This window comes from Panthera pardus, unplaced genomic scaffold, assembly GCF_024362965.1.
Source record: "Panthera pardus isolate Hobbes unplaced genomic scaffold, ASM2436296v1 HiC_scaffold_2, whole genome shotgun sequence".
In the NCBI taxonomy this organism is placed as follows: domain Eukaryota; kingdom Metazoa; phylum Chordata; class Mammalia; order Carnivora; family Felidae; genus Panthera; species Panthera pardus.
This window is the reverse complement of record NW_026526765.1, coordinates 42,867,469-42,887,547: the sequence shown is the minus strand read 5'-3', so window position 1 is coordinate 42,887,547 and position 20,079 is coordinate 42,867,469. Positions and strand designations below refer to the sequence as shown.

General features: G+C 46.5%; 2 protein-coding genes across 2 annotated transcripts in view; both read left to right on the top strand.

Moving 5' to 3' along the window:
* The first annotated feature begins 1,567 nt into the window (after window positions 1–1,567).
* Window positions 1,568–8,243, top strand: RPS14 (ribosomal protein S14). The gene is made up of 5 exons (XM_019464424.2): window positions 1,568–1,700; window positions 4,224–4,374; window positions 4,977–5,138; window positions 7,023–7,099; window positions 8,122–8,243. The coding sequence occupies exons 2-5, from the start codon at window positions 4,226–4,228 to the stop codon at window positions 8,187–8,189; spliced, it is 456 nt and encodes a 151-aa protein (XP_019319969.1). The 5' UTR covers window positions 1,568–1,700; window positions 4,224–4,225; the 3' UTR covers window positions 8,190–8,243.
* Window positions 8,244–9,373: 1,130 nt separating this feature from the next.
* CD74 (CD74 molecule) overlaps window positions 9,374–20,079 on the top strand; it is a 29,794-nt gene continuing 19,088 nt past the window's right edge. The window contains exon 1 of the mRNA XM_053907034.1: window positions 9,374–9,389. Coding sequence (XP_053763009.1) covers window position 9,389 — 1 coding nt within the window. The 5' untranslated portion in view covers window positions 9,374–9,388. The remainder of the gene's footprint in view (window positions 9,390–20,079) is intronic.

Genomic DNA, 20,079 nt, shown 5'->3' with positions numbered 1-20,079 from the left:
CGTGTGTGATACAATTATATAGCACTCTATGCATACATTGCAATTGCTTGTTTCCTGTGATTGTGTTTTATAGTTACGCAAGATGTTACCGCTACGGGAAACTGGGTGAAGAGTACATGGGAACTCTCCCTACGTGTTTTTTGTGATTTCCTGTGAATCTGCAATTATTTCAAAATCAAAAGTTAAAAACTATATAGCAACATCCTATAGCATAATGCCAAAAGCAAAATAAAGGTGATATATATATACACGTGGGTATGTATATGTATTACATACATACGTATTTAAAGTTGTAAACAGTGTTTGTCTTCGGATGGATACTTGTTTTTCTTTTTACATTCAAGTGACTTCCAAATGAACATGCATTAATTTAAAAAAAAAAGAAGGAAGAATTTAGAAATGATTTTTACTTTTTTCTATACACTTTATCATGTGGATTGTTTATGAGCACAGATTTTTTTTAGCCACTTTATCATGTGGATTGTTTATGAGCACAGATTTTTTTTAGCCATCGGGAAAAAATATTGCAAGTTTATTCTCTTTTCTTTAAAAAAAATGAAGTGCCTCCTGGGTGCTGTATGGAAACCAATTTGACAATAAATTTCACATTAAAAAAAAAAAAGGAAGTGCCTCTTCTGTAGGTATTTGCATGGATCATGTTTGGAAAGGACGTACACCAAGGTGTTAATTGTGGTGGGTAAGACTGTCACTGGTTTTTTCTGTTTTGTCTTCCTTGTACTCTCCTTTGAGAATGTTTATATGTTTCTCTTTTATAGGTATTTTGTAATTAATTGCTTTTGTAAAGGGGAAACTTTTTTAAAAAGGAGGTCTTTGCTAAACTGAGTTAAAGCTGTTCAGTGGCACCAACTCTAGTGAAGAAAGGGCTATACGTTACCCTGTACAATCGCTAATTTTGTTCAAAAATTTCATATATATGCAATATATGTAGTCTATTACATGGGCCACACACACACACACACACACACACGACCTATTTCTTTGCCCTTCCCCATATCTCCATCTATACACCTCCCAACCCTTCAAGGTCCTTCACTATTAGAGGGATACATGGAAGTAGGTATCAAACATACAGTCTTTGAAGTCAGAAATCCAAATCAGCCACAAATGTGTAATCTTGGTTAACATCCTTTATCCGTAAAAGAGAAATAAAAAGTTATCTATTTGATAATTTTGTGAGGATTAAATGAAGCAATGCATATAAATCGCTCAGCCCAAGCTAATATATAATAAATATTGAATAATTTATCCTTATTTTGTTCAGGACACAGCCAGCCGTCCACAGTCAGTGATGAAAGCAGGCAGTTGTTGTTATTGCCCTCCGCGCCACGAGAGGCGCTGCCGCCTCCGGGCCGACTAGGCCCGGGATCAGGATGGAAGAAGTCCGTCTAGGTGCGGCCGCCACGATCTTCGCACAAGGGCCCGCCTCGCTCAGGAGATGTAGCTGCTTCGTGCAGTCTCAGAGGCAGACCCGCTCGCAGCGACACCCTTCCCCTTGCCTCCTTTAGCGCTCTTTTAAGTAAACCGCCTTTCCCGAGGGCGAGTCTTCAACTCCTTGGAAACGGGCCACCGGCTTCGCTCCATGACCTCAGACGTACACTTCCGGGAACGCGAACGTGACCCGTCGCCCCGCCCTCTCTCGCCCTCTCTTTCCGGTGGCGGAGTCTAGCGAAGACGCGCAGGTAGGAGGCTTCAGTGGGTTTAATCCAGTGGCATCCTGAGGCAGGGGGACCCCTCGGGGTTCGGGGCGCTGGGCTGGGGTGTTTCCGCGGAAGCCGAGTCAGGTGTCAGGCGAGAGGGGCGCGGCCGGCCGACCCCAGACTCAGGTTCGCGCCTGGTCTCGGAAGCGGCCGTCTTGTCTCAAGGAGGAGCTTGCGAAGGGGAGGGGGTTGAGTGTGGGTACAGCCCTGAAGGCCCTCGCTCCGCGCTGCCACCACCGTTCCGTTTAAGGGGCCGCACAGCATGTTTGGGAAGGACCCGGGACCCTAGTCCGATGTGGCTTCTCTCTACTCCGCCAGCTTCTTGAGCGGTCGCAGGCCGGGCTCGTAATCTGTAGTTTGTTTCCTTGTTTGGGAAGTAGGATTAACTGTCGTCCGGATTCCGTGGGGGTTGTGGGGATTCAGGGACAGAATCCGAAAAAACGGCCTTGCGTTGGGTGCTCCCTGAACCCGGTTGATGGCTAGGTCTGGCACGTTGCAAGTACTGGGCGCGCCTTACAAAGCCAGACATTAAAGGTAGAGAAGGATGTAAGTCAGTGTTGGTTGAGCACCTTCCATGCGTTTATATATTCTGCGAGGACCCGTCTCATCACCACCTCAGGGCGGCATTTGTGGGGTGGCCACTTGAGGAATTCGTATTCATGCTTCCTGATGAATCTGATCTGCTGAAGTTCTGATCTGCTGGTCTTTCTGGGCTTCTCCAGGCAGAACTTAAAACTTTTCCTGTGAGCACCCTTGACCCCTTCCTTAAAATTCTTAACTCCATTGGATGTAATTTGAGCGTAGGAACAGTTACTTTGTACATCTAAGGCCTACACATGTGCTTACTGTGGTCACTCCCCAGACCTTGTATAAGGAAGGCACTGGGGAGATCCAGGAATGCAAGAGACATGGACTTTCTCAGGTCTGGAATGGTCCTTCATGGAATAAAAGCATCTTGGCACAGGGTAGAAAATGCTGGACTGGGAGTCGGGGCACTGATTTTTAAGTCTGGTTTTGCCACTGTCTTTACGAACCAAGGCAAGGCCAAATTTGTCTTCATCCGAAAGGGTGCAGCCTAAGTCATCTGAGCCCTTCTGATTTCTAGTGTCTTCTGGAAGTGTTAGGGAATTGTTCGGATTGAGTGTCAGGAGGTGCTTTGGGCGGAAAGTAGTCCTCTCTCAGCCTTCCACTTATCCATACTTGCTTTTCCTCCTTTGATGGAATAATTGCACTTCCATTACATGCTATGTCAGATTAGAGTTACTTGATTTCGCTAACACTGAGTCTTTGGGATGGGGCTTTTCCATTAGCCTTCCAAAAGGATATGTTTTATTGCCTTTAATGCTCGATTCTAGTAAAAGTTTTAGAATTTGGTTCTGAGCACTTGGGTGGCTCAGCTGCTTAAGCGTCCAACTTCGGCTCAGGTCATTGATCTCGTGTTCGTGAGTTTGAGCCCCACGTCTGGCTCTGTACTGACAGCTTGGAGGGGGGAGCCTGCTTCAGATTCTGTGTGTGTCCCGTCCCCCCCTTCTCTGCCCCTCCTGTACTCATGCTTTGTCTCTGTCTCTTAAAAATAAGCATTTAGAAATGTTTAAAACATTAAAATTTTTTTAAAAAGCATTTGGTTTTAATCAGTAGTGGAAGGATAGCAGGAGATGAATTGTCAGAGGATGGGAGATAGCCCTTGAACTGGCTTTTTGGAGGGATCTGGCACAGGATATAGTAGGAGATGAAACTAGGGAACTATGTGGGTGAGGGACCCTTGAATTCTAAGTGTAGGAGTTAGTGCAGAGTTCAGGCAGCAGGTGTCTTCCGTAAAGGGTCTTCAGCTGTCACCAATTCATGGGTAGGTCATTGGTCTTGGCCTTCTACTAATCTTTTTGAATGCAGTCTTTAAAGTCTTTGAGCCTAACCAGTAAATGATACTTGGGGTCCAGGAGACCAGAAGCCCTCCTGGTATTGGAAGTGTTGTGGAGTGTAGACTAGGAATCCCTTAACCTGGTTCTCATCACTGCTCTGCAACTGACTTGTTGTGTCACTAAACAAATCTTTAAAAATTTCTCAGGATATATATTGTGGGCTTTAAGGCCCAGGAAGAATTGATTACCCAGGTTTGCAGAGCTGTCAGTTGAACTTGGAGGTCTCTAGGGATCTAAGCCAGTGTTTTTCGTGGTTTTGAGGCCGACTTGGTAAAAATTGGAGGGATACTTGTGGTCTTGCTGCTAGAACTCTGGGCTGCTTAGCAAGTGCTACGATCTGTGCTTTAAGTAAATTCAGGGGAAAGGTTATCTCAAGGTACTTTGCTTCTTTAGCCACCAGTTGAACTCTCCTAAGTGCAGAGAGAAGTGAGTTTAGGCAGAGATGGGATTGCACAGATTCCCAGGGTGCAGGGAAAGAGACACAGAGGAGCAAAACTTGGAGATTTCCTTTAATAGCCAGGAAAAGGTTGTGGAAACCTCTTGTCCATTGCTAACTTCGGGATTTTTTTTTTTTACTTCCTTTCAGAAATGGCACCTCGAAAGGGGAAAGAAAAGAAAGAAGAACAGGTCATCAGCCTTGGACCTCAGGTAGCTGAAGGAGAAAATGTGTTTGGCGTGTGCCACATCTTTGCATCCTTCAATGACACTTTTGTCCATGTCACCGATCTTTCTGGCAAGTGAGTACCTGGGTGAAGAGGTACAGACCAAACTGGCAAGGGTCTGGGGGAAGAAATTCTCCTGGAATCCGGTGGCAGTTTAAGGGGTTCTCTTGAAAGAATTAAAAAGTTAGATAAGGAAACGTGTTTGTTTGTTTAGTCACAAATACTGTGATTTCCCAGGCATTTGAGTTACAAGAAAGACGTTCCGTGCCCTTGTGTCCTTAAAGTGTGGTGATCCGTGAATCCTCAATCTGTTGGTACTTAGTAGGAGCAGTGGTGGACTGGAAGTCAGCTCTACGTACAGGTTCTGGCCACCATTAGCAAGAGTCACTCAAATTCTAAGATTTGGTTTTCTCATATACGGCGAGGTTAACGTCTACGTCATGGAGCAATTGAGAGGATTAAATGTAAAAGTAAATTTATATTGTTAATACGGCGTCCCATTCATTTGGGTCTTTGAACCCCATCAAGGCAGAACCCATGGCCATCTTGTTAGAAAGGATGCATATTCGAGTTGACCTTCATCTTCTGCCATACCCGAACTGTGGCACTCATTAGGATGTGCTCAGTACTTAGAATCCTTGTTGCGTGAGCGGAATGACCGTGAGCTTTTGTTCTAGGGAAACCATCTGCCGTGTGACTGGTGGGATGAAGGTGAAGGCTGACCGAGATGAGTCCTCACCCTATGCTGCCATGTTGGCTGCCCAGGATGTAGCCCAGAGGTGCAAGGAGCTGGGCATCACCGCTCTCCACATCAAACTCCGGGCCACAGGAGGAAATAGGTACGTGAGTCGGGGGCCGGGAGGTGAGGTCTCTGGGCATGGATGCCAAAGCACCTGGATTTGAGGCTTGGTTTTTCTCTTGTGACTTTGCACAAGACATGTTAAGTGTGTTCATATTTAGTAGTTGGTTGCTGCACCACCGCTTCTGCTCCCTCCTCCCCAACTTTGTTTGTTGAGCACTCACTGCATACCGGGTATTGTGTGTGGGGTACTAGAAAAGAATGGTGGAAAAGAGTAGCCGTCACCTCTCGTCTCCTGTATAGAGGCACCTAGGCTGGTAGGAGAGTCTGACTTTAAACAACCTAAGCAGGGGCGCCTGTGCTTCCCATTTGTGGCAAGTGCTAGGAAGTAAAGGTGTGGTGTCAGGAATGGGACTTAGTGACAAGGTGTAATTTCAACTAAGACCTAAATGTGCCAGGAAGTGGTCCAGTGAAAGAAGGACAGGGAGAAAGTATTCAGCGAGATACAGCTGCAGTGGAAAAGTCTCGAGTGGGAATGGACTTGGCACATCTGTGGGAAGAGTGTTGTGAATTGTGATCAGAGAGCTAGGCAGGAGCAAGTTCCTGCTGGGTCTTAAAGAAGCAGTAAAGAGCTGGACTTCAGCCAAAGGTGGGGGGAGCAAAAGAACTTTTTAATAGTAATGACCTGATGAGATTGGGCATTTTTAAAGTTTATTTATTTTGAGAGACAGCAAGAGTACTAGCCAGGGAGGGACAGAGAACATCCCAGGGAGGCTCTGTGGTGTTAGCACCCCACGAACCATGAGATCATGACCTAAGCCAAAATCAGGAGTTGGGCACTTAACCAACTGAGCCACCCAGGTGCCCTGAGATTGGACTTTTTTTTTTTTTTTTTTTTTCCCCCTTCTCTGAGAGAGACAGAGCATGGTGAGGGAGGGGCAGAGAGAGGGGGAGACAGAGAATCTGAAACAGGCTCCGGGCTCTGAGCTGTCAGCACAGAGCCCGAAGCAGGGTGCGAATTCACGGACCGTGAGATCATGACCTGAGCTGAAGTTGTACGTTTAAAACAACAAAGCCACCCAGGCACCCCAAGATTGGACATTTTTAAAGATGACTGCTGTGTTGGGACATCTGACTGGCTCCATCAGTAGAGCATGCAACTCTTAATCTCAGGGTCATGAGTTCAAGCCCCACATTGGGCATAGTGCTTGTGTCAAAACAAAACAAAAACAATGGCTGCTGTGTGGACAGCAGACCAGATGAAGTGGTCCACTGAAAAGATGTTAGGGTCTTGGTTTGGGGCGGGTGGAGCAGTTGGAAATGAACAGATCACCAAAAAAGAATTATAGCCTGTGGCAAAAAGGGACAGTGCTTTAAATGGGCTGCAGGCAGGGCAGAGCACAAACTATGACCCAGGGGTCAGAAAGTACGCAACAAAAATCATAAGTGGCCCACTAAACCTTCAGTATTTATTGTTTGGGGGTGCCTGGATGGTTCAGTTGATAAGTGTCCATCTCTGATTTCAGCTCAAGTCTTTTTAAATTTTTTTTTTTAATGTTTTATTTATTTTTGAGACAGAGAGACAGAGCATGAACAGGGGAGGGTCAGAGAGAGGGAGACACAGAATCTGAAACAGGCTCCAGGCTCTGAGCTGTCAGCACAGAGCCCGACGCGGGGCTTGAACTCACGGAGCGCGAGATCATGACCTGAGCCGAAGTCGGCCACTTAACCGACTGAGCCACCCAGGCGCCCTGATTTCAGCTCAAGTCTTGATCTCAGGTTCATTGAGTTCCACGTTGGGCTTTCCACTGTTTGGCCCTTTAAGGAAAGTTGCCAAGTCCTTAGCTAGAGGGTTGTGGGATCTCAGAAAGAACCCCTAATGAGTTGGACAAAGCTTTTCTTAACATAGATTCTCATTTCCTAGAACCAAGACCCCTGGACCTGGGGCCCAGTCAGCCCTCAGAGCCCTTGCCCGCTCAGGAATGAAGATTGGGCGGATTGGTAAGTGTCCCCCCTCTAACTAGCGTTTGAATTTACTTTGAAGTATTAATCCCAGAAAGCTTGTGATGTACCCAGTGGATACAGTGCTTGGTCTGGGTACTGTTGGCAATTAGGGTTGTTAATGGGGGCTGCAAGAGGCACCATGTGACAGAATTTCTCCCTGAACACCCCATCACCTGTTGTAAATGTCGACCTTCTCTTTTACATTGGGACAGCGCAGTTTGATTTCTTAACCCCTGTGCCGCACACTGCCTGGTGTATAGTTTGGGACAGTGGCTGGTGGAACTGTTAGGAGATGAATTGTCTATCCTTTATAGTGTCTCTTAAGGGAGTTGGCATTGTGTGTAGTCTGTCTCCTGAATTGTAGGACCATCTGTATCCTTGGTCCTTGCCTACTAAGTATTAAGAGTACACTAGTCATTGTGACCATGAAAACTGAATGCAGGGAGTGGCAACTCCTGCGGTGGAGAATCACAGCAAATCCCCTATATCTGTGTAGTGCCTGCCCTCCTCACGCCTGTGATCTCCTGATCCTTTCTAGCTCCTGAGAAGATGTTAGCCTTTTCCTGTTTCTGTGCACATGGTCGCATCATGTACTGATCCCTCGATCTGGTGGTCCAACCTTTTCCTCTTAAGGTTTTATTTTTTTCAGCATATTTTCAACCTTTTACTGACTGGAAAGAAGATAGTGTTAGGTTGCCCTGTTTAGTAGGAGAATCTTTTCACTAGAGAGTCAGTGGGCTGGATGTCAGAAACGTGATTTCTCGCCTGCTTCTGACCTCGTATGTAAGTTGTATGCCTTTTCTGAGCCTCAGTTTTCCCTTCAGAAAAATGAGTTCAGACTACATCGGAAAATTTGAGGAAGCAGCAGATGGGGCAGTCCGCATCCGTGTGTTATGTATGGAGGGTTTATGTGGGGAGCAGCAGGATCCACTGTTGGTGTGTGAGGCCACTGGTCTAGGGAGGCCCGGGCTCCTTCCCATCCATCTCTAGGCAATGATATTTTCTCTTCCTCCCCACAGAGGATGTCACCCCCATCCCCTCCGATAGCACCCGCAGGAAGGGGGGTCGCCGTGGTCGCCGTCTGTGAACAGGATTCCTCAAATTAATGTTTTCTGTTAATAAATTGCCTTTGTGTAAGCTGTTTCGACTCCAGTCTTCTCTCCTTCATGTAGAGGCCACCCTTCAGGGATACTTGGTTCTCTCCTCCTGGCTACATTTGACCAGGGCATAAGACTTCTTGGGATCACAGGTGCAGGATAAAGCAGGAGGCCTTTAACAGGTATATTACTGCAGAGGATACGGATGACTTGCCAAACAGGAACACAGAAGATACTGGTTAGGCCCCTGACACTTGACAGGACGAGCCTGTGTTCGGTGAAGTGACTTCCTGGGAGGAGGAGCCTAAGGAGAGGTGAGGTACCTGTGTGCACTTGGGTGTTTTCCACTCTGCTGGTTGTGGCATCGTTGCCTCCATCATCTAAAGCAGACCAAGACCTTAGAGACCTTGTTTTGAAAAGGAGATGTTGGTTCCAAAAATGGGCCAATTCTTAAAGAGCCAGGGCAGAGTGGAAACCGTTGAGCCGAGTGTAGTCTGAGCAGAAGAGGAGCCTTCCAGACTTGAGCCATATATAAACATACGTGGGTGTCTGCTCGCCCCCCACACCTTCTGTGCAAAATTGGTAGTGCACTCTGCTGCGTCTTGCTTTTTCTCACTTGGCAGATCTTGGAGATTGTTCCACATCAGTACATAAAGTACATAGAGATTCGGTCACCCCACAAATACACACCAAGCCCTATTTTCATCAGTGATTAAAAAAGTTTTTGCTCTCCGGAAGCTTGCATCCACCTCCGAGGACCCAGTGGTACCAGATGGTACAGAGTGTTCTGCAAGAGATTAGCATAGGGCCCTGTGATGGTAACTGCTCCACTGTTGGGTGGCTAATTAAGCTAGAGAGAAGAAAATGTTACTAAGAACATTATAAGGAAGAGAGAAGACAGTTCTATGCGTATTTATTGAAAAAATCCACGTGAATTGTCCACGCAGTTCAAACCTATGCTGTTGAATGGTCAACAATACTCTAGATGCAAGATGATGAGAGCTCTTGAACTCTGATACTCTTAAGAAACCCGTAACCCAATTAGAGGACATTCTGCAGAATGCCAGTGCTTGGGTCAAAAGTGATGAAAAACAAGGATAGAAGACCAAAGGAGATTAGAGAGACTTAACTAATGCACCATTGGATCCTGAACCGGAAAGGACGTTAGCGTGAAAACTGGTAAAATACGAGTAAGGCCTGAAGTTCAATTCTTAATTTTGACAAATATTTTGTGGTAATGTAAGATGTTAACATTAGGGGAAAAACTGGATGAGTGGTATGTAGAAAAGTCATACGATCCTTGCAACTTTCTGGTAAATCTAAAATTATTCCAAAGTTAAAAATGTTAGGGGGGAAAAAACGGTACTTCCTTACCGGCAGCCTGATTGCTAAGGCAGGATATGTACAGACCCTCAAGAAGTGAACATGCCTGGACGAAAATACCTAGTTCCCAGCTTCAGACTAACTTTAGGCAAATTACTTAACCGCTTGACCATTTAGTGAAACTTCCTGTGATAATGGCTGCCTCTCAGGGTATCATAAGAATTAAGCAAGATTAAAGTGTTTAGCACAGTGCCTGGCTCTGAAGAAGCTACCACTATTCTTAAGCTTGTTCAGTTCTTATGCCAAGGAGCCTGAATGACAGCTGGCTGGAATCCTGGTGGAAAAATGCTGGCGGTTGCTAGAGCATTCTTTTTATTTCCTGTGATGGGACTTTGCAACTTGTACTGTTGTTTCCTGGTAACCAGAGATGCAGTCAGCCAGGTCTTTGAAAGCTGTTCCTCTCAGGGTTTTGTTTGCAAGGAGAGCCAGTTTGTACAGCTTAGGTTGAAACAGCAGTCTGTCGGTCACAGACATGCAAGGCAGGACTGGAGGAGCTGTTGCCCGCCTGAGACCACGAACCACGGGAGCCCAGCCTTGGCAGGTGAGCCTGATGTCGTGGGCTGCAGCTGCAGCCCCAGCCAGGCCCTGAGAAATGGTCCCTCCTGCCCTCCTGGCTCCTTTCTCTGACCTGAGCTCTTGTAAGTCTACTAAACAAGCCTCCATGCCTAGCCCTAGACCACATGCTTTGTTACCTGGTCCTGCCCATACTTGACGCTCTCACTCTGCCTGAGCCAAACCTAGTCCTTTTGCTTTTCCAATTCTCTATGCCTTCGGTCTGCTCACATCCCCTCCCAGCTTGGCTTCTTCAGCATCTACTCTCCCCCATGTCACCTCACTGTCTTCTCATCTGTTAGAATCTGTTCTTCATCCCTCTCTCAGAGTTACTTTCCTGGTTGCCCCTCGAGGCGCTTCTCTATTGAATTCCCACTGCACCCCCCACTTCCCATGTGCCACCACCGTCCCCCTGCATTCTAGCCTATTTTCCCCACTAATGTGTGAGCTCTGAGAAGGTAAAGTGGGTCTTGTCCAGTGCCTCCCACCCAGCCCTCAGCCCCAGCTTTTGGATAAGTACACGCTCCATAATGGCTTGTCGAATGAATCACTGAATAGGTGAATGGGCTTTCCCCTACTGTAGACTAGATAGATGCTGCAAACTAGATAGTTTAAAAAAGCATTTCTATTTCTAGATCCTTGATAAAACAAACATGCATTCCTGGACTTCAAAGAGATAAAGGAGCATCTGGGTGGCTCAGTGGGTTAAGTGGCCAACTCTCCATGTCAGCTCGACTTGGATCTCAGGGTCATGAGCTCAAGCCCTGTGTTGGGCTCCACACTGGGTGTGGAACCTACTTAAAATAATTTTTAAAAATTTTAAAGAAATCCCCAGGGGCATTCAAGAAACGAAAGAAAAGTTCATCAAGTTGAAATGGATTGGGGAATGGCTGTCAGCAAAGAAAGTTGGGGTAGCTCTTAAGGCAAATGCCAAGTCAGTGCCAGGAAGTTAAGGTTAGGCTCGGCCCCAAGGTGAGGGAGCTGAGCTTGACCTTCACAATAAGCCAGAAATCCTCAGATTTCTGGGCTAGTAAGTCCTAAGTAGGACTGTGTCAGGGCTCTTGATAGAAAGCAAAAGCTCCTCTGGACAGAAGCACAATTGGAGCCCAGTGGTTTCTCACAGATTAGGTTCAACCAAATATGACTCCTGCTCCCTCCACTCCCAAAAAAGATACCAACACATGAAAATAAGTACCCCAAACAGAAACAAAAGATTTATATACCCCCAAAGAGTTCATATTAAAATTATCAAAACGTAAAACTACCTAACAGGGCACTTAGGTGGTTGGTTCAGTTGGTTGTGCATTCCGACTCTTGATTTCGGCTCAGGTCATAATCCTGGGGTGATGGGATTGATCCTCCCATCAGGCTCTGCACTGATTGTGGAGTCTGTTTAAGATTATCTCCCTCTGCCCCTCTCCCCAGCTCACACTCTCTCTCTGAAATAAAAAAATAACTACAGGGGCGCTTGGGTGGCTCAGTCGGTTGAGCATCCGACTTTGGCTCAGGTCATGATCTCAAGCCTCGTGGCTTCGAGCCCTGTGTCGGGCTCTGTGCCAACAGCCTGGAGCCTGTTTCTGATTCTGTGTCTCCTCTCTTTCTGCCCCTGACCCACTCGCATTCTGTCTCTGTCTCTCTCAAAAATAAACAAACATTAAAATATATTAAAAAAAATAAAATAACTACATATGAAATGCTTAAAGAAATGATGGAATAAAAAAGTAGGCAAGATATAATCAGATGTCTTCAAAAAGGAACCAAAGAAAAATACATACAGTTATTGAAATTAAATACTCAGTGGATGGGTTCAATGGCAGATTAGAGCCAACAGAAGGAAGAATTTCTGAACTACAAAATAAACCTGAAGAAATACAAAAGTCCAATGAGACTGGAACTCCAATTCCTGCTTGGCTTCCTTCACATTCTGCTTGAGGTAAAGCACTAGACTTCCACTTCATCTTCATGGACCTGGGTGATGATGTGGCTCCCTGTCATCCATGAGGTTACTGTCAAGGTCATTTTTAATCTCTTAATGCCAGATCAGGAAAACCCTTCCCAAGGGGGGAAGCCATTGACCTTAGGTGGTTCAAAGAGAAGATGTATAGGGAACTTAAAATAAGTAAATTCTCCCTTGGGGAAGAGGGAGCAAGCAGTCTTGTTCCGTGTAGTCCCACGGTGGTAGGAATTACAGAGAGGTAGACTTGAGTTATCAAAGAGTTTTCTAAAAGAGCTGCTCAAAGAGGGGATAAAATTTTCATGAGATAAGGGATCCCCCATCATTGGAGGCATACAAGTATAAACCAGACTCCCAAAGGCTGGTTACATCAGAATCTCTTAGTATGGCAGAAACCATTGTTCACCAAAATGCTTTTTCTTCCTTTTCTATTGTAAATAGGACTCTCAGTTTTTAGCCGGATATATGGTTTATCAGAATAAAGACTCCTCAGGTGGTTAGGTGTGGTCCATCTGACTAAGTTGTGGCCAATAGGATATAAGTAGAATGTATATGCAGTTTGCAGGAAGTCTTTTTTTTTTTTTTTTTTTAAATAACTATAGTCACCTATCTTCTATCCCCAGGACTTATTATAAATATAGGATGTGTTTTGAAGGGGAAACGGCATATCCTTCTAACCTTTCCTCTAGATAATTGCTTTCAGACGTCTGCTGGAACTTGTCACCTCATCAGGTAGGCTCTCCCTGACCCTCACAGATCAATTAGTGTTCCCCACCTAACCCCCGCCCCCGGCCATTATTCTCAAGATATTTAGCCATTTATTTGCCATATTCATATCACTTAACCCCACCTGATATATAATCTACGTGTCCAAGTCTAGTGGTTCTCAACCTTGAGCATGTGTCAGATTCACAATCAGTAGGTCTGGGATGGAGGCCTGAAGATTTGCATTTCTAACAAGTTTTCAGGTGCTGCTGCTCTCAGTGGTCTAAAGGGCACACTGAGAACCATGGGCTTGTCTTTTTAGGTTCACTGCTATATCCCAGTACCAGGAACAGTGCATAAGTGGTGGTGCTTTGTAGATATTTGTTGACTCAAATTTAATAACTGTAAGCGCTATTATTACCCACATTTTACGTATGGGGAAACCAAGGATCAGAGATAAGTGGCTTCTGCAGGGCCTCATAGCTAGGAGGAGTAGAGTTGGGATTTAATCCTTCACTTGTCTGTAATCACATAGTGCCCTTAATCACTACACTTTCATACCCCTGGCAAGCTGGGGCTCTGTGCAGTCAGACTGGAAGGAGGTTGGAGGAGGGTCCTTCCTGTTCTAGCTTCTGCAGAGGACAGGGAAGTAGATGGCAGCTGAGTCCTGCTCCTGAGGGAGCCTAGCTGCCGCCCTGGCTTGTGACGCTCATCTATGGGTGACCACCAGGTGGCAGCATTATTCTGACTTGAAGCCGCTTGCTGGGATGGGGAAGGTATCTGGGTTCTGATTTGAGTTCTGCTATCATTAATTCTCTGGCCCTAGGCATATCCCATGGGCCTCTGGGTAGGCCTCAGTTCCCCCATCATTAGAGAGAGAAGATTGGCCTACTTAATCTCCAAAGAGCCTTTGCAGCTCAAATACCATCTATAAGAGACAGATACATCCACTAAAATTCGAATACCTCAAAACCACTTACACTGTTCCTCCCTGCCACACTGGAAAACAAAAAAAAAATACAACCACCCCCACCATCGCCCACCCGAAATGACAGAAGCCCCACCATCGTAGTACTGTCCAAAAGAAATATAATGTAAGCCACAAAACTGAGCCACATATAATTCCAAATTTTCTAGAAGACCTGTTAATAGAAAAAATAACATTAATTATAATATATTTTATTTAATACAATATATCCAAAATGTTTTCATTTCAACATATAAGCAATATAAAAAGTTATCAAAGGATTTTACATTCTTTTCTTATACTAAGTCTTTGAAATCCAATGTGTATTCTATGCTTAACAGCACATCTCAGTTCAGACTAGCCACGTTTCAGGCTTCAACTGCCACATATAGAGAGCTAGTGACTGCTCTATTAGATGGCATAGCCCTAGAACATTCATGGCAAATGTTTATTGAGGTAAGAACTGTGCTGAGCATTTAATATACATTATCTTAATCCTCATAGCACCTGATAAAGTAAACAAGGGTAGTATCATCTCATTTTTGCAGATGAAGAAACTGAGGCTCAGGAACACTGAGTGTCTTGGCCAAGATGACATGTTGCAAGTAAGCAGAAGAGTCTGGGCTTGAACTTGGCTCTGTCTCCAGAATCTGGGCTCTCCGTCATGACATAATCTTGCCCCGATGGTAGATATGCAGTCACGTGGGCCCGCTCACAGGGTTCCAAATCCAGGGAGCGCAAAAGCCTGGGAACCGACAAGTGGGCTTGTGAGGGTAGGAGGTGAGGCCTTAAGCTGTCATTCTCCAAGCCTAGTTATGTGCTTGGTACTGTTGCGCTTGCCTGGCAAACAACCAGTGACTCTGTCAAGGAGAAATCATGATCTTAGGAAAATCACGTTTGCGTGATAAATAACTGAGCTTACGAAAAAAAAAAAAAACACCCAAAAAACCAAACCTGGCGTCAGGAGAAAATAAAAATTGAGGACTGCAGAACAACAGGATTAAACTGCAGGTGAATGAAGAAGAGGGTAGAATTCCAAGGGCCTGACAAGTGGAGGTTGCAGTAAAGTGAGTTGTAGCTTGCCCTCAGGAAACATGATGATGATGCTCATAAGTGAAATTTATGATGTACTTCCCAGGCCATTTAAATGTAGCATCTGATTAATCCTCGTAATCACACTAGGAAGTAGGCACTTCTATCATTACCATTTTGCAGATGAGGAAACTGAGGCACAGGATACTAGTTGAGATTCAGCCAAAGCATCTGGGGTTGGAGTCCGTTTTTGGATTGCTCTGCTATCCTGCCTAGAACAGGCTGCTCGTGGATGTAGTGATACGCTCTCTGTCTCTGAAGGCATGCAAACAGATTCTCAGGGATGTGAGGAAATGTTCAGAAAGGGTCATTCCTGGGCAGGACGGAAGCCTGGTGAACTGGTACTTAGCTTGTCTGGAGAGTAATTGTAGAAATTGCCCCCCTGAAACACAGATGGGGAAAGAATCCCGTCTGCCTTTCAAATCCATCCCATGGGAACAGGAGTACAGGAGGCATCGCCTTCACCAAGACTGGCCAAAAGGCATGAGAGGTCTGTGGAGGCAGCATGGGACGGTAGTTAGAATGGGCTCTGCAGACAGCCTAGACGTGTGTTCAAGTCCCAGCTTCGCCACTTACTAGCCGCGCGCTTAGCTGTACTTGTATATCTCCTAAATCCCCCTGAGGCTCGCAGGGCTGTTGTGACAATACAATAAGCAACCATGTGGGAATAGGTTGCACTCAAAGAGGTGAGACCCTAGGAGGGAATGAAAGCCAGAAACAAAGGCCTTGGTATACTTCCGGAAGTTTCACTTAGCTCAAATCCAGTGGATGGTGCTGGTGGTGGCAGCACTGGGGGAATGAGCTGCCATGCTGAGGCAGGAGGTCCGGGTGGTGAGGAGAAGAAGAAAGGCCATGGAGGGGAGGTGCTTTGAGTGCCATGGAGGGGAGGCGCTGCGGAGGAGGCTGGATGGCAGAGCGGCCTTGGAGGGGCAGCTTGTGCAGAAGCACCTCAGGACGCCCCGCGCAGGAGCTGGGCAGGCCCCTCCTCCTCAGCACCATCAAGCCCCTGCCCCCTTCCTTCATCTTTCCCATCCACAAAACATGCTCGAGAGCCGTGACCTGAGTCCTCTTCCAGCTGCTGGCCCCCACTCCCTGCCCCCCCCCCTTTCATGCTGGTATCACTTCCTCCCCTCCCATTCACCTCCTGACCCAATTTGCCGACCTGCTCTTGACTCCATCTCCAGTGGCCCCCACGTGGTCGAGCCCATGGGGCTTCTTCTCCTCCTGGTTCTCTGAGCAGCATCGGGCGCAGTAACCGCCCCCACCCCCCCACCCCACCCCCCCGCCTACTCCCTTATTGGGGTCTGTGAGCGCACCCTCTCCTGGTTTTCCTTCTCCTCCCTGACGACTTCTCCACACTGTTCAGGGCTGCTCCTCCATCCAATCTCAAAATGTTGAGGGTCCCCAGGGCTCAGCCCTAGTCCCATGGCTTTAAATACCATCTGCGAGTTGACCATTTACAAATGTCCGTGTTCATTCTTTTCTTAAGTGTCAGTCTGGTACCTTCAACCATCTACCTGATGTCTACATGTGGGTGTCGCACAGAATGTAGCCAGAGCCGAACTCTGGAGTCTGCCTATCCCAGAATGCGCTCTCCCATCTTCCCCATCTTGATGAATGCCACCATCCATTGTACACCCCAAACCCAGGCACTCCTTTGATCTCCTGCCCACACCTGACATCTCTCCCTTCAAAACAGCTATGGAATCCATCCACTTCTCCCTGTCTCCACCACCGCCGGAAAACACCATCTCTCGCCTAAGCTACTTCATCCTAACTGGTCTCCAGGCTCCCACTCCTGCCCCCCTTAAATCTGTATGCCACACATGATTTTAAAACATCAACCAAGCACAGTCCCTTACTGCCTGACACTCTCTGCTAGCTTCCCACTGTTTTGGAATACTACCCACTAAGACCCAAGTCTGTATGATCTGGCCCCTGCCCGTCTCGGCAACAACATTTGAAACCGCACCCCACCTTGCTCATTATGCTCAGACGTATGGCGTTTCTTTCTGTTCCTCAGATGTGCCAAGGACTTCCTGTTTCTGTGAATGACATCATCTCTGTCACCCAAGTAGGAATGCTCAGCAGCATCTTGGACCCACCCCTTTCTTCATATCCAGTCTCCCCCAAGTCCTGTGGACTTTCCTCCTGACGTTTTTACTCTTCGTTCCCTTTCCTCATGCTCCCAGCCACAGGCTCCACCAGGCCTTGCCTCTCCAGCTTGGCTTTTTACCACAGCCTCCTGACTGGTCTCTCTGCCTCCAGCCTCATGCTGATTCCAGCCATGGACTGACCCCCGACCCCTAAGCTTACCCCCAGCCACTGGTGGCCTGGTCTCTGACTGATATCTGACTCCTGCTCCATCAAAGACTGGGGCTCAGCCCTCACCAGGTGTCTTCGATTGCCCCTATATCCTAATGCCGGGTGGAGAACTTGTGCTTAATACATATTTGCTGGATGAATGAATCATGGGGGAGAACCACTCAGTCGGTCCTGTTCAGATGCACTCACTGAGACCACAAGTCCAAAAGCTATTTACCTACCTGCCAGATGGCACCTGGGAGAAGAGTCCGGGAGTTCCAGATGCTAAATTGATTGTAGAGCATCTGACCTTGGGCAAGTCAAATCCTTTCTTTACTCGATTGTCTCTTGGATAAGATGGGAGGAAGCAGAACAGCTAGTCTCTTTTCCCCAGAGCTTTTTGTTACAAAGTGTTTTCCATCCAGGCTCTCCTTAGACCTTCACAGCAGTCCAATGAGATTCTCAAAGCAGCAGCCCAAGCCACCCTTTTAAAACACAATCAGAGGGGCACCTGGGTGGCTGGGTTGATTAAACATTTGACTTTGGCTCAGGTCATGATCTCATGGTTCATGGGTTCACACCCCATGTTAGGCTCTATGCTCACAGCTCAGAGCCTGGGGTCTACTTCAGATTCTGTGTCTCTGTTTGCCTTCTCCCTCCTTCCCTCCCTTCCTCCTTCCCTCCCTCTTTCTCTTTCTCTCTCTCTCAAAAATAAACATGAAAACGAAGCATTCTTTAAAAAAAAAAAGCCAAACACAATCATAACAGCATTCCTCTGTTCAAAGGCTTCCCATGGCTCCTGATTTCACTCAGAGTAAAAGTCAAAGTCATGAAGATGGCCACACCAGACCATGAAGAGGGCCTGGCACCAGACATCACTGACCTTGTGCACTTGATCTCCATCTCAGAGGCTCCACTCCAGCCACACTAGCCTCCTTGCCATTCCTCAACCATGCCAAGCACATCCCCACCATGGGACCTTTTCTCTGGCTTTCTTTTGCCGAGGACACTCTTCCCCCAGATGTGGGCGTAGTAAACAACCTCACCTTCAAGCCTATGCTCAAATCTGGCCTTGCCAGTGAGGCGCATTCCAACACCCTATAAAGTACTGCAGCCTACCCCTATCCACCTGCCCCAGCAATACCTTCCCTTTTTCCCAGCTTGCTCATCTCTCTCTAACAAACAGTATAGTTTACATGCTTATCTCCCACTAGAATGTAAATTCCATAAGGGCAGAGATGGTTGTCTGCTTTGTTCGTTGATGTAGCCCAAGTACCCAAGACGGTGCCTGGCACCAAGAAGATGTGCAATAAGTAAGTGTTGAATGAGTGAATGGAAGAAGTGAAGTAAGTAACTTGCCTGGGGCAGGTATAGCAGATGTGGGACTGGAGCCCGGACCTGTTCCTTCCCCACAAAGAGCCCCTTTCCTGGCTCTGTGTTCACAGCCCAAGTGTACCAGAGTCCTTGGAGACCTCCCACCAAAAGAGTGGCCAGGCCATGCAGGGTGGTGGGCAGGGCTGGATACGCACTGCCGGCCTGCTACCTGGGGCAGCTCCGCCCTCTTAGAGACTTGGGGACTGAGGAGGAGAACAGGATGGGCCTGAGGTCCTGAGAGAGTCCACCTCCTGGCTCACCCAAATGAACTGGCAGGAACTCACACCTCTGGAGCCTAGAGTGTCCACACCAAGGGAGAGCAGGCATTTCAACTGACTAGCTTGAAGGGTACACCTCGAGACTCCCAGGAAGTTCCCTGGTGGGAGGATACACATGCTCAGACAAACATACCTGCTGCTCCCTTTCCTTGAGTGGCTTCAAATCTCTGTACACAGGCAGGGTTCCTAATTCAGACGTGGCAAGTTTGCAAGGAAATCATATCACCGAGCTACCTAAATTCTGCACACTTAGTCTCTATGGCAGGCATGTGTGTGTTGACTCCTTCCATTCTCCCAGCAACCCAGTAAGATAGGTTCTCTTAGCATGCCCATTTGAGGAAACTGAGGCAAAAGGGAGTTAAGTAACTGGCATAAAATCACCTATCTAGTAAGTGGTAGAGCTGGATTTTTTTCCTATGAAAAAAACCCAAAAAAACCTTTTGAATAGTTATTGAGAAAGTCCAATAAAGATTAGGACGCACATGTGCCTGTGCTGTAAAAGAGCCTGCTGCCCCCACAAGTGTCAACATAACAGTGATGGCAACATAGTGTCTTCTTAGTACCCAACACGGTTCCTGTGTAGGCTTTGAAAACCATTCCGCCAACCATTTATTATGCAAAATTTTAAACATACAGAAAAGTTTATCATTCCTATACCCACCATCTATGATCAACCGTTGTTAGTTAATTTTACCTATTATCTATCTGTATCTTTTTTTCTGAACCATTTGAAAATAAGTTGCAAACATCAAGTCATGTCACCTCCAAGTATTTCATTCAGTCTTCAGCTCCTGAAAACATAATCACTTAACAGCCAAAAATTCCACTTTCACACTTATTGCTAAGACAAGCAGTAACAATTTCAAAATATCCTCTAATATTCAATCCAGATTCACATTTCCTCAGCCTCTCAAAAATATCTTTTGTAGCTTTTTTTTTCCAAACCAGAATCTTGTCAAGATTTATAAATTGCATCTGGTTATTAAATTTTGTAAATCTTTTATTTTTTTAAAGATTTTGATTTTTAATGTTTACTTATTTTTAAGAGACAGAATGAGAGTGGGGGAGGGGTAGAGAGAGAGGGCGACACAGAGTCTGAAACAGGCTCCAGGCTCTGAGCTGTCAGCACAGAGCCTGACGTGGGGCTCAAACTCACAGACTGTGAGATCGTGACCTGAGCTGAAGTTGGATGCTTAACCGACTGAGCCACCCAGGCGCCCCTAAAGATTTTATTTTTAAGTAATCTCTATACCCAACGTGGGGTTCGAACT